Genomic DNA, 12078 nt, shown 5'->3' on the forward strand with positions numbered 1-12078 from the left:
TTCGGTTATTAAATCACACCAAAATGTACATATTCATTAGTTTATTAATAGAGTTGTGAATTAATACAGTCATCTCCCCTGGTGTGATTGAAACCCACCTTATCCAACTCATACAGAGACCCCTGCAGAGAGGAAAGGAGGTATATAAAAGTTAACATCATATTGCACACAGTATTACTCTAACAGAATGTCCTGAGAAATTAAATGTCCCCTAAGTGGGATGGTGCGAGCGGCATTGGCCAGTGTGGTGATGATGGGTTAGTACTTGTCAGACTGGTGTGAATGGTGGTGTGTGTTCTCACCAGACGGCCATTTCTCTTGCTCTCTCTTATCTGCTGCCCCAGGCTGCCCAGCTCCAGCTGGTGGACCTGCAGGAATGACCTGAGAACACAGCATTGTGATGTCCTTTCCTGTTTCACTTAGAATATTTTCCTGTATCGCTGTAGACCTGTCTGCTACAACAGTCAGGCCAGTCGTGTGTGTGTGTGTACTCACTGTAGGCCTCTCCTCAGTGCAGAGTACACCTCGTCCAGCCTCTCAGGCTGAGGTATTTTAGGGGTTGGGTTCTTGGTAGAACCTGTAAACATCCTGGCTCCTTTAGAGGGCGATGCCATGAACTAAACACAGGGAGAAATATACTTTGTAATAGACATAGTGGAGTACTGAAGATTAAGAGAGAGACAATAACACACACACATTTGCTCGTAGTGGCTTCATACTCCACAGGGGGTGATAAGTGGCTAGTACACACACAGGCAGCCAGACACACACAGACACACTACTGCCAATGAGTAGATTTGGCTCAATGAGGAAGATAAGGTCACAGTTCATAGACACTGCAGGGTGGACTTGCTTTTGTCTGCGCGCCAGCCGTCAGTGTGTTACAGCATTCAGGTGTGGAGAGTCTGTCTGTGTGTGGGTGTGCGTGTGATTGAGTGCATGTGTCTTACATGTGGAGTTAAGGTGGACCGCCCCTACTGCATGCTGGGAGGACTTAGCACGGCGGGGTGGCTTCCACAGATCCTAGGACACGTCCTGTAAAGGAACAGGAGGGAAGACATTACAGGTCGGACACACACGCTCTCTTGCCCCCCTTACTCTCTACCAAACTCCATCCCACTCCATGGCTTATTTTCAAATGCATCCTTTCCTAATATCCTTTCCTTCATGACCTTTGATGAGAAAGGACGAGATAAGTGATATTGGAGAAGACAAAATGCGTATGGGGAAGGAGAGCCATTTAACAGACCTGTTTGGAGTGTGTATTGGAGGCGAAGTCAGGTGCAGGAGAGCAGAGTGTAGTGAACAGGCACATTTTTTATTCCGGTCCAAAGTGACAGCACAAAGTAACATAAAATGTGCCCAAACACGGAACATAGACAAAAAGTAATTGCGCGTAACAAAATCTACAATTCCAAAATACACATAACACAAACAATCTTACACAAAGACATGATGGGGAACAGAGGAATAAATACATATGGATTGATTTGGGAATGAAAACCAGGTGTGCAGGGAACAAGACAAAACAAATGGATACATGAAAAATTGAGCGGCGATGGCTAGAAAGCCAGTGAAGTCAACTGCCAAACGCCGCCCGAACAAGGAGAGGAGCCGATGTCGGCGGAAGTCGTAACAGTACCCCCCCCCCCCCCCCCCCCCCGACGCGTGGCTCCAGCGTTGGGGCGACAATGGCCTCGGGGACGACCCGGAGGTCGAGGCGCAGGGCGATCCGGCCAGCGAAGGTGGAACTCACGCAGTAGTTCAGGGTCTAATACATCAGCCACCGGAACCCAGCACCTCTCCCGGAACGTACCCCTCCCACTACACGAGGTACTGAATGACCCCCGCCCGACGGATGGAACGGACGGAGTACGCCGGGGCCCCCTCGATGTCCAGAGGGGGCGGAGGAACCTCCCGTACCTCAGACTCCTGGAGCGGACCAACCACCACCGGCCTGAGGGGAGAGACATGGAATTAATGCAGTAATCGGGGGGAAGCTGTAACCTGTAACCTACTTCGTTCACTCTCCTCAGGACTTTAAATAGCCCCACAAACCGCAGCACCAGCTTTCGGCAGGGCAGGCAGAGGGGCATGTTTCGGGTCGAGAGCCAGACCCTGTCCCCTGTTGTGAACACAGGGGCCTCACTGCGGTGATGGTCCGCGCTGGTCTTTTGGCGCAGCGCGGCCTGCTGGAGGTGACCATGGGTGGTTTCCCAGGTCTCTTCCGCGCGTCTGAACCACTCGTCCACCGCAGGAGCCTCGGTCTGACTCCGATGCTACGGTGCCAGAACCGGCTGGTACCCCAATACACACTGAAAGGGGGAGAGGTTAGTGGAGGAGTGGCGGAGCGAGTTCTGCACCATCTCTGCCCAGGGCACGAACGCCGCCCACTCCCCCGGCCTGTCCTGCCAATAGTCCCGCAGAAACCTGCCCACATCCTGGTTCACTCTCTCCACCTGCCCATTACTCTCGGGGTGGAAACCCGAGATAAGGCTGATCGAGACCCCCAAACGTTCCATGAACGCCCTCCAGACTCTCTAAGTGAACTGGGGACCTATTTCCTCAGGCACCCCGTAGTGCTGGAAGACGTGTGTAAACAGGGCCTCCGCAGTTTGTAGGGCCGTAGGGAGACCGGGCAGAGGGAGACGACGACAGGACTTAGAGAAACGATACACAACGACCAAGATTGTGGTGTTCCCATGTGAGGGAGAAAGATCCGTTAGAAAATCAACCGACAGGAGTGACCAAGGCCGTTGTGGAACGGGTAAGGGATGTAGCTTACATCTGGGCAGGTGTCTAGGAGCCTTACACTGGGCGCACACCGATCAGGAGGAAACATAAACACTCACATCCCGAGCCAAGGTGGGCCACCAGTCCTTCCCAGACAGACAGCGCACCGTCCGAACGATCCCCGGATGACCAAAGGAGGGTGATGTGTGGGACCAATAGATCAACTGCTCACGGACAGCAGACGGAACGTACTGAAGTCCAACGGGACACTGGAGTGGAGCAGGCTCAGTACGCAACACCCGCTCAATGTCCGCATCCAGCTCCCACGCGACCGGCACTACCAGGCAGGAGGCCGGGAGAATGGGAGTCTGATCCATGGCCCGCTCCTCTGTGTCATACAGCCGGGACAGTGCGTCTGCCTTAACATTCTGGGAACCTGGTCTGTAGGACAGGGTAAACACAAAACGGGTAAAGAACATGGCCCACCTTGCCTGACGAGGATTCAGTCTCCTAGCTGCCCGGATGTATTCCAGGTTGCGGTGGTCAGTCCAGATGAGGACAAGGTGTTTATCCCCCTCAAGCCAATGTCTTCATGCCTTCAAAGCCTTTAAACACAGCCAACAGCTCCCGGTCCCCCACATCATAGTTCCGCTCCGACGGGCTGAGCTTCTTCGAGAAGAAAGCACAGGGGTGGAGCTTCGGTGGCGTGCCCGAGCGCTGAGAGAGCACGGCTCTGACGCGTCCACCTCCACTATGAATGCCAAAGAGGGATCCGGATGGGCCAGCACGGGAGCAGAGGTAAACAGAGCTCTCCGCTGCCCAAAAGCCCTGTCCACCTCAACCGACCACTGCAGACGTACAGGACCCCCCTTCAGCAGTGAGGTAATGGGAGCAGCCACCTGGCCAAAACCCCGGATAAATCTCCGGTAGTAATTGGCAAACCCTAATTGGCACCTTCTTTACCGTGGTGGGAGTCGGCCAATTACGCATGGCTGCTATGCGGTCACTCTCCATCTCCAGCCCAGATGTGGAAATGTGATACCCTAGGAAGGAGACAGACTGTTGAAAAAACAGGCATTTCTCAGCCTTGACGTACAGGTCATGCTCCAACAATCGTCCAAGTACCTTGCGCACCAAGGACACATGCTTGGCGCGTGTAGCGGAGTATATCAGAATGTCATTGATATACACCACTACACCCTGCCCGTGCAGGTCCCTGAAAATCTCATCTACGAAGGATTGGAAGACTGATGGAGCATTCATCAACCCGTACGGCATGACGAGTTACTCATAATGCCCTGAGGTGGTACTAAATGCCGTCTTCCGCTCGTCTCCCTTTCAGATACGCACCAGATTGTACGCACTCCTGAGATCCAGTTTAGTGAAGAAGCTCGCCCCGTGCATTGTCTCAATCGCCATGGCGATAAGAGGTAGCGTGTAACTGTACCTCACCGTGATTCAATTGAGACCTCTAGATTCCCATGCACGGGCACAGACCTCCATCCATCTTCTTCACAAAAAAGAAACTCGAGGAGGCGGGTGTAGTGGAGGACCGAATGCACCCCTGATACAGGGATTCGGAGACATATGTCTCCATAGCCACCGTCTCCACTTGCGACAGGGGATACACGTCAGGGGATACATTTATCGCACAATCCCCCCATCGATGGGGTGGTAATTGAGTCACCTTCTTTTTACAGAAGGCGAGAGCCAAATCGGCATATTCTAGGGGAATGTGCACGGTGGAGACCTGGTCTGGACTTTCCACCATGGTAGCACCAACGGAAACTCCTACACACCTCACCGAGCACTCTCGCGACCACCCCGTGAGAGCCCTCTGTTGCCAGGAAATGGTGGGGTTATGACGAGCCAACCTGGGAAGGCCTAGCTAGTACCACGGGAAACGCAGGAGAGTCAATGAGAAAGAGACTGATTCTCTCATTGTGACCCCCCTGCGTCTCCATGACCAGGGAGATAGTGGCCTCCCTGATTAGCCCTGACCCTAATGGTCCACTATCCAGAGTGTGAACCGGAAAAGGTCTATCTACAGGAATAATGGGGATCCCTAAACTAAGTGCTAACGCTCTGTCAATAAAATTCCCAAGCGCCTTATGCTGGGAATGCGGGGAGAACTCAGGGAAATAAACAGGTACAAACAGGTGGACAACAGAGGACTCTGGATGAGAGTGGTGCATACTCACCAGGGGTGACGTCAGAGTGCCCTGCCTGCTGCCTCGACTCCCAGAGAGACCAACCCGGCACCGACCGGCAGTGTGCCCTCTGCGGCCACAGATGGTGCACGTGAAGGCCCCTCCTCCAGCCTACCTACGCGCAGCCCCTCCCAACTCCATAGGCACTGGAGCGGGAGTGCTGGGAGATGGAACCGACAGAGCCCCCTCAGGACGTCCACAGATGACCAGCAGGTTATCCAACCGGATGGACATATCCACCAGTTGGTCAAAGGTGGTGGTGGCCTCCCTGCAGGCCAGCTCCCATCTGATGTCCTCACGTAAGCTACATTGATAGTGGTCGATGAGGGCACTGTTGTTCCACCCTGGTCCGGCGGCCAAGGTCCGGGAATTCCAGCGCCAATTCCTGTGCGCTCCTCGTCCCTTGCCTCAAATGGAAGAGTCTTTTAAACTCCTCAAAGTGGTCAAATGCCACGTCTTCCTCTCCCCACACAGTGTTTGCCCACTCCAGAGCTCTCCCCGAGAGGCATGAGACGAGGGCGGATATTCTCTCCCTTCCCGAGGGAGCTGGGTGAACAGTGGGCAGGTATAGGTCCAGTTGTAAAAAGAACCGCAGGCACTGTGCGGCTGTCACATCATACTCCCTGGGAAGGGAGAGACGTATTCCACTGGAGCTGGGTCTGGACGGGACGGGTAGCGATAACCCCGGTTGAGCTGGTCGAGGCACTGGAGAGACTTCCTGTCTCTCCCAGCGGTCCATGGTCTGGACAACGCGATCCATCATGGCACCGAGATGATGTAGCATAGCCGCGTTCCTCGACTCCTCTGACCGGGGTACCTGCTCCTGCTGACTCCATGGTTAGGTGTAAGATTCTGTTAGGAGTGTGTATTGGAGGTGAAGTCAGGTGCAGGAGAGCAGAGTGTAGTGAACAGGCGCACGTTTTATTCCGTTCAAAATGACAGCACAAAGTAACATAAAATGTGGCCAAACACGGAACATAGACAAAAAGTAATGCGCGGGGGCCTCCCGGGTGGCGCAGTGGTTAAGGGCGCTGTACCATCAGAGACTCTGGGTTCGCGCCCAGGCTCTGTCATAACCGGCTACGACCGGGAGGTCCGTGGGGCAACGCACAAATGGCCTAGCATCGTCCGGGTTAGGGAGGGCTTGGCCGGTAGGGATGTCCTTGTCTCATCGCGCACCAGTGATTCCTGTGGTGGGCCGGGCGCAGTGCGCGCTAACCAAGGTTGCCAGGTGCACAGTGTTTCCTCCAACACATTGGTGCGGCTGGCTTCCGGGTTGGATGCGCGCTGTGTTAAGAAGCAGTGCGGCTTGGTTGGGTTGTGTATCGGAGGACGCATGACTTTCAACCTTAGTCTCTCCCGAGCCCGCACGGGAGTTGTAGCGATGAGACAAGATAGTAGCTACTAAAAACAATTGGATACCACGAAATTGGGGAGAAAAAGGGGTAAAATTCACAAAAAAAACACACAAAAAACCAGTTATGCGTATAACAATATCCACAATTACAAAATACACGTAACACAAACAATCTTACACAAAGACATGACGGGGAACAGAGGAATAAATACATATGGATTGATTGGGGAATGAAAACCAGGTGTGCAGGGAACAAGACAATACAAATGGATACATGAAAAAATGGAGCGGCGATGGCTAGAAAGCCGGTGACGTCGACCGCCGAACGCCACCCGAACAAGGAGAGGAGCCGACTTCGGCAGAAGTCGTGACAAGAACACAGCCTAGCTCCCACTCACTTACTTCCCCTCCTTCCCTCAGAGCTTGTCTGCTGTGTCATGTCCAATGCTATGTGGCTGCATTGTACATAGCTCAACAACCACAACAACCAACACTGAATCCAGCAAACACTCTGTGCTTTTGCTTCCTCTCTCTTTCTCCTTTCCTTCCCTGTTCCCCATTAACCCGGTTCCCACCCCCACTTCCTCCCCCTCTGCATCCAATCCTGAATATAGGAAGTCTGATGGCTGACTCTACACAGGACATTCTACAGAGGAGCTTGGGCCAGGAATATATAACCATCTGTGTGTGCAAGTGTACACATACAGTGCCTTGCGAAAGTATTCGGCCCCCTTGAACTTTGCGACCTTTTGCCACATTTCAGGCTTCAAACATAAAGATATAAAACTGTATTTTTTGTGAAGAATCAACAACAAGTGGGACACAATCATGAAGTGGAACGACATTTATTGGATATTTCAAACTTTTTTAACAAATCAAAAACTGAAAAATTGGGCATGCAAAATTATTCAGCCCCCTTAAGTTAATACTTTGTAGCGCCACCTTTTGCTGCGATTACAGCTATAAGTCGCTTGGGGTATGTCTCTATCAGTTTTGCACATCGAGAGACTGACATTTTTTCCCATTCCTCCTTGCAAAACAGCTCGAGCTCAGTGAGGTTGGATGGAGAGCATTTGTGAACAGCAGTTTTCAGTTCTTTCCACAGATTCTCGATTGGATTCAGGTCTGGACTTTGACTTGGCCATTCTAACACCTGGATATGTTTATTTTTGAACCATTCCATTGTAGATTTTGCTTTATGTTTTGGATCATTGTCTTGTTGGAAGACAAATCTCCGTCCCAGTCTCAGGTCTTTTGCAGACTCCATCAGGTTTTCTTCCAGAATGGTCCTGTATTTGGCTCCATCCATCTTCCCATCAATTTTAACCATCTTCCCTGTCCCTGCTGAAGAAAAGCAGGCCCAAACCATGATGCTGCCACCACCATGTTTGACAGTGGGGATGGTGTGGTCAGGGTGATGAGCTGTGTTGCTTTTACGCCAAACATAACGTTTTGCATTGTTGCCAAAAAGTTCAATTTTGGTTTCATCTGACCAGAGCACCTTCTTCCACATGTTTGGTGTGTCTCCCAGGTGGCTTGTGGCAAACTTTATACAACACTTTTTATGGATATCTTTAAGAAATGGCTTTCTTCTTGCCACTCTTCCATAAAGGCCAGATTTGTGCAATATACGACTGATTGTTGTCCTATGGACAGAGTCTCCCACCTCAGCTGTAGATCTCTGCAGTTCATCCAGAGTGATCATGGGCCTCTTGGCTGCATCTCTGATCAGTCTTCTCCTTGTATGAGCTGAAAGTTTAGAGGGACAGCCAGGTCTTGGTAGATTTGCAGTGGTCTGATACTCCTTCCATTTCAATATTATCACTTGCACAGTGCTCCTTGGGATGTTTAAAGCTTGGGAAATCTTTTTGTATCCAAATCCGGCTTTAAACTTCTACACAACAGTATCTCGGACCTGCCTGGTGTGTTCCTTGTTCTTCATGATGCTCTCTGCGCTTTTAACGGACCTCTGAGACTATCACAGTGCAGGTACATTTATACGGAGACTTGATTACACACAGGTGGATTGTATTTATCATCATTAGTCATTTAGGTCAACATTGGATCATTCAGAGATCCTCACTGAACTTCTGGAGAGAGTTTGCTGCACTGAAAGTAAAGGGGCTGAATAATTTTGCACGCCCAATTTGTCCGTTGTTGATTTGTTAAAAAAGTTTGAAATATCCAATAAATGTCGTTCCACTTCATGATTGTGTCCCACTTGTTGTTGATTCTTCACAAAAAAGTACAGTTTTATATCTTTATGTTTGAAGCCTGAAATGTGGCAAAAGGTCGCAAAGTTCAAGGGGGCCAAATACTTTCGCAAGGCACTGTATGAGTATGACTGTGTGAAAGAGTGTAAAACTGCCAATCTTCCTCCTGCTCATATATTCAAGGCATTTGTTAGATTGCATGTGTGTCCACTGTGTCATACGCATTACACACACACTACAAAATGTTCTGGTTGAAGTACTTTGGAAAAGAGAGTACAATAACAGTCTAAACAAGCAAGACACCAGCCACATGTACAGTCACCATGAACAGAGCCTCTCCAAGAAAAGAGCGTAATAAGCATTACAGCCACCCCACAGGGTAGGTGTCTTAGCTATGATAAGACAGTAACACAAAAGGATTAAAGGCTAAACTTGATCTTACGAAGGCCAAACCTAAATTAACACAAAGATTCAGTAAATGAGCTGAGGCGAGGCTAAAACTCCACATGCCTGTAGATGAAACTGACACTCAGCAGTAGCCTACCTTTTACACAGAACACTCAAACCACTTACTACCAATTGCTATCCCAAACAGTGTTAGTTACCCTTACTCCACCCTGCATCTTTATGGTTGGGTGTTTCTGTGAGAGAGTAAGTGGTTGGCAGAGAAAGAGGGAGAGAAGGACGGATGGACAGATAAACTAAAATAATCTTAATTTGAAGCCTATTTAATATAATGTACACATACAACCTCTATCATCACCATGGAAATGTCCAAGTGATTTCTGGTCTAAGATTGTGAAATCCTTAGACCATGCTGAATTCCAAGCGTCCAGTTTAATCCTTAATCCAAGCCGGACGCTGAGAGGATTAGTTTAGGTTAGTCAAGGTCAGGTTTAGTTTGGATAGAGGTGTGGTTTGGGTAACAAATCTGATAAATGAAGGCTGTCTTTATTACATTTTATGGATTATTTTTTTTACCAGCCAACACATTCACTAACATAGACATACACAAAACACAGCAGCCCCCACATACACTTCTCATCTCAGACATGAACCTCTAAACACACACATGCCAAAACTCAATCCCTGCCAGTGCCACCCCTTGATCCAGGTGTAGACTGCAGTAGATCTATATTTGTGATGTTTATGTTTTTCTGTGTGTGTACCCTCACCAGTGTTAGTGAGCAGTTGATGGGATCATTAGCTATTATTAATCCTCTCCACAGGCGGCTCGCACACAAAGGACAGATTGTAAGAATTAACCCACGAGGCTGAGTTTCCATAGAGCTGTTCCCACACACTCAGCAGGCCAGCGCATGAGCAGCAGGCCACTCTCTCACACACAAACACACGAAGCCATACTCTATGGACTTTATGCAAACGCAGGACGGTCAAGAAATATTGGATGGTTTGCATAAAGTCCATAGAGTATGGCTTCGTGTGTTTGTGTGTGAGAGAGTGGCCTGCTGCTCATGCGCTGGCCAGCAAGACTTAATCCACTGTAATTTTGTAAGATTTACAAGGCCTTCTTGTGAACGATCTCCCTAAAAAGGGTTAGAATTACAGTAATAATGTAGTCAGTGAAGAGATTCAAATATTTATTTTTAACCTTTATTTAACTAGGCAAGTCAGTTAAGAACAAATTCTTATTTTCCATGACGGCCTAGAACAATGGGTTAACTGCCATGTTCAGGGGTAGAACGAGAGATTTTTACCTTGTCAGCTCAGGGGATTCGATCTTGCAACCTTCCGGTTGCTAGTCCAACGCTGTAACCACTAGGCTACCTGCCACCCCAGAGATTCATTAATTCAATGAAACCATGAGGTCATCATTGTGAGACAGTGGCCTTGCACTGTTGTGCATGTGGAACTTTGTCATAAATTCATTCAAACTATCCTCCACTCCACAAGCAGTGAGTTACATTCAGGGTAGGGGTGATGGGGACTGGTCACCTGCATGAATAAACGATTTAACACAGATTATAAAGGAAGGACCATGTGGATAGATGCAGAGAAACCCATCGACAGATTGACAGACACTCAGTGGTGTGAAAAAAAAGAGATTGAGGATAATCCTTTAATCTCTAAAGACACAGACATAAATGGACAACATAGGCCATGGCGAACAACTCCAAAACAGCGCACTTGCGTTTAGGATGCTCCACTAAATTGGAACATGGCCTCAAAGTTTTCCACCCGGTAAACTCGAGATCCTGGACTCAGTGGTTGTGGATGTTTTCGCCTCTGGGTCACCAAAAAAGAAAAGAAGGATGTATTGTCGGTCACGTTACGGATGATAACCACAGCGTGACATCTTCTCCCCAACCCCAAATCTCCATCCACCCCGTAACGCCCAACCTGGCAACATTTTCCAACCCCCCACTGTCCGGTAGAATGAAAAGAAGAAGAAAATGACTTGGCTCTTTCAATTTGAACAAAACCAAGCCTAGTTAAAAACGTTTAGTAGCCTACCAGAACATCCTTTTTATGCGCAATCTGTCACTTTGCCACATAGCGGAAGAGTTTGAGAAAGCCGTAAATAACACTGTAAACTGTAAATTACACTATGAATGCAAACCCCCGGTTTAGAAAAGAGGAGGGCAATTATTCTTACAAGTTGCTGTTGTTACGTACATGTCCAAAGGATCCGATGTTTCATTCGCCGCTATTCCGATCGGAGAACGAGAGTCCGATGTTTCGATGTGAGAATAAAAAGGTAGGCCTATCCAATTTCAGCATGGGCGCTGTCCTTACTCCGACTCCCAACAAATTTTTCACTTTGTCACTGTCACTCTCGCTCATCCTCCCCTCCCCTCCCCCTCTTCTCCTGGCGACGCCACGGGGCTACACCGCCCCCCCCCCCCCCCCCCCCCCCCCCCCCCTAGTAAGGGGTGTGGCGTTCGGTGTAAACGGAAAAGGCGCGTCTGTTTCTGACGACAAGAATCCCGTTATATCTCGGGAATAGGAAGGGGAGGGGAAAATAAGTTTTTCATAAACATCGACGTTTCAGGATTTTCTTGCAGTGTTCTGGAGCCATCAAGCGTCGCACATACCCATCTGCACTTGGGGCCAATAGAAACAGCTTCTAGCACATATTTCTTTCCTTCTCTTTCTCAATTCAATTCAAGGGGCTTTATTGGCATGGGAAACAAGTGTTTACATTGCCAAAGCAAGTGAGGTAGATAATATACAAAAGTGAAATAAACAATAAAAATGAACAGTAAACATTACACATACAGTAGTTTCAAAACAATAAAGACATTACAAATGTCATATCATATATATATATATACACACACACACACAGTGTTGTAAAAATGTACAAAGGGAATGTACAAGGGAAAATGTATTTCTCACACACACACAGAAACACAATGTTTAATACATGGTTGTATGGGCCATGTGTGGAGTAGGCTATAGCCTTAATGTGTGTCTGCGCATTAAGGCACTATCTATTTTCCTTCTCAAGTACAGCGAGCGCCTGGGCTTTGTAAGCGTTTTGTGCAGGGAGGGGTTGAGAGGTCAGCCAGTCTCTCTGAGCGTGGGTTTAGTTCTTCCTTTA

The 12078-nt window shown here is 48.9% G+C and overlaps 1 protein-coding gene across 13 annotated transcripts in view; it reads right to left on the reverse strand.

Annotated features, from left to right (window-relative positions):
* LOC109888203 (transcriptional repressor CTCF) overlaps positions 1–11488 on the reverse strand; it is a 33129-nt gene extending 21641 nt beyond the window's left edge. For 4 of the 13 annotated variants that reach the window (XM_020479423.2, XM_031811828.1, XM_020479397.2 and 1 more), the window contains exons 1-5: positions 11151–11358; positions 951–1035; positions 496–617; positions 303–381; positions 99–122 (exon numbers count right to left, since the gene is read on the reverse strand). In XM_020479423.2, coding sequence (XP_020335012.1) covers positions 99–122; positions 303–381; positions 496–614 — 222 coding nt within the window. In that variant the 5' untranslated portion in view covers positions 615–617; positions 951–1035; positions 11151–11358. Of the gene's footprint in view, positions 1–98; positions 123–302; positions 382–495; positions 618–950; positions 1036–11130 lie in introns of all 13 variants that reach the window. The other 9 variants (XM_031811843.1, XM_031811804.1, XM_020479403.2 and 6 more) reach the window with 6 other exon arrangements.
* Between the last annotated feature and the right edge of the window lie 590 nt (positions 11489–12078).

This window comes from Oncorhynchus kisutch, linkage group LG3 (genome assembly GCF_002021735.2).
Source record: "Oncorhynchus kisutch isolate 150728-3 linkage group LG3, Okis_V2, whole genome shotgun sequence".
Lineage (NCBI taxonomy): Eukaryota > Metazoa > Chordata > Actinopteri > Salmoniformes > Salmonidae > Oncorhynchus > Oncorhynchus kisutch.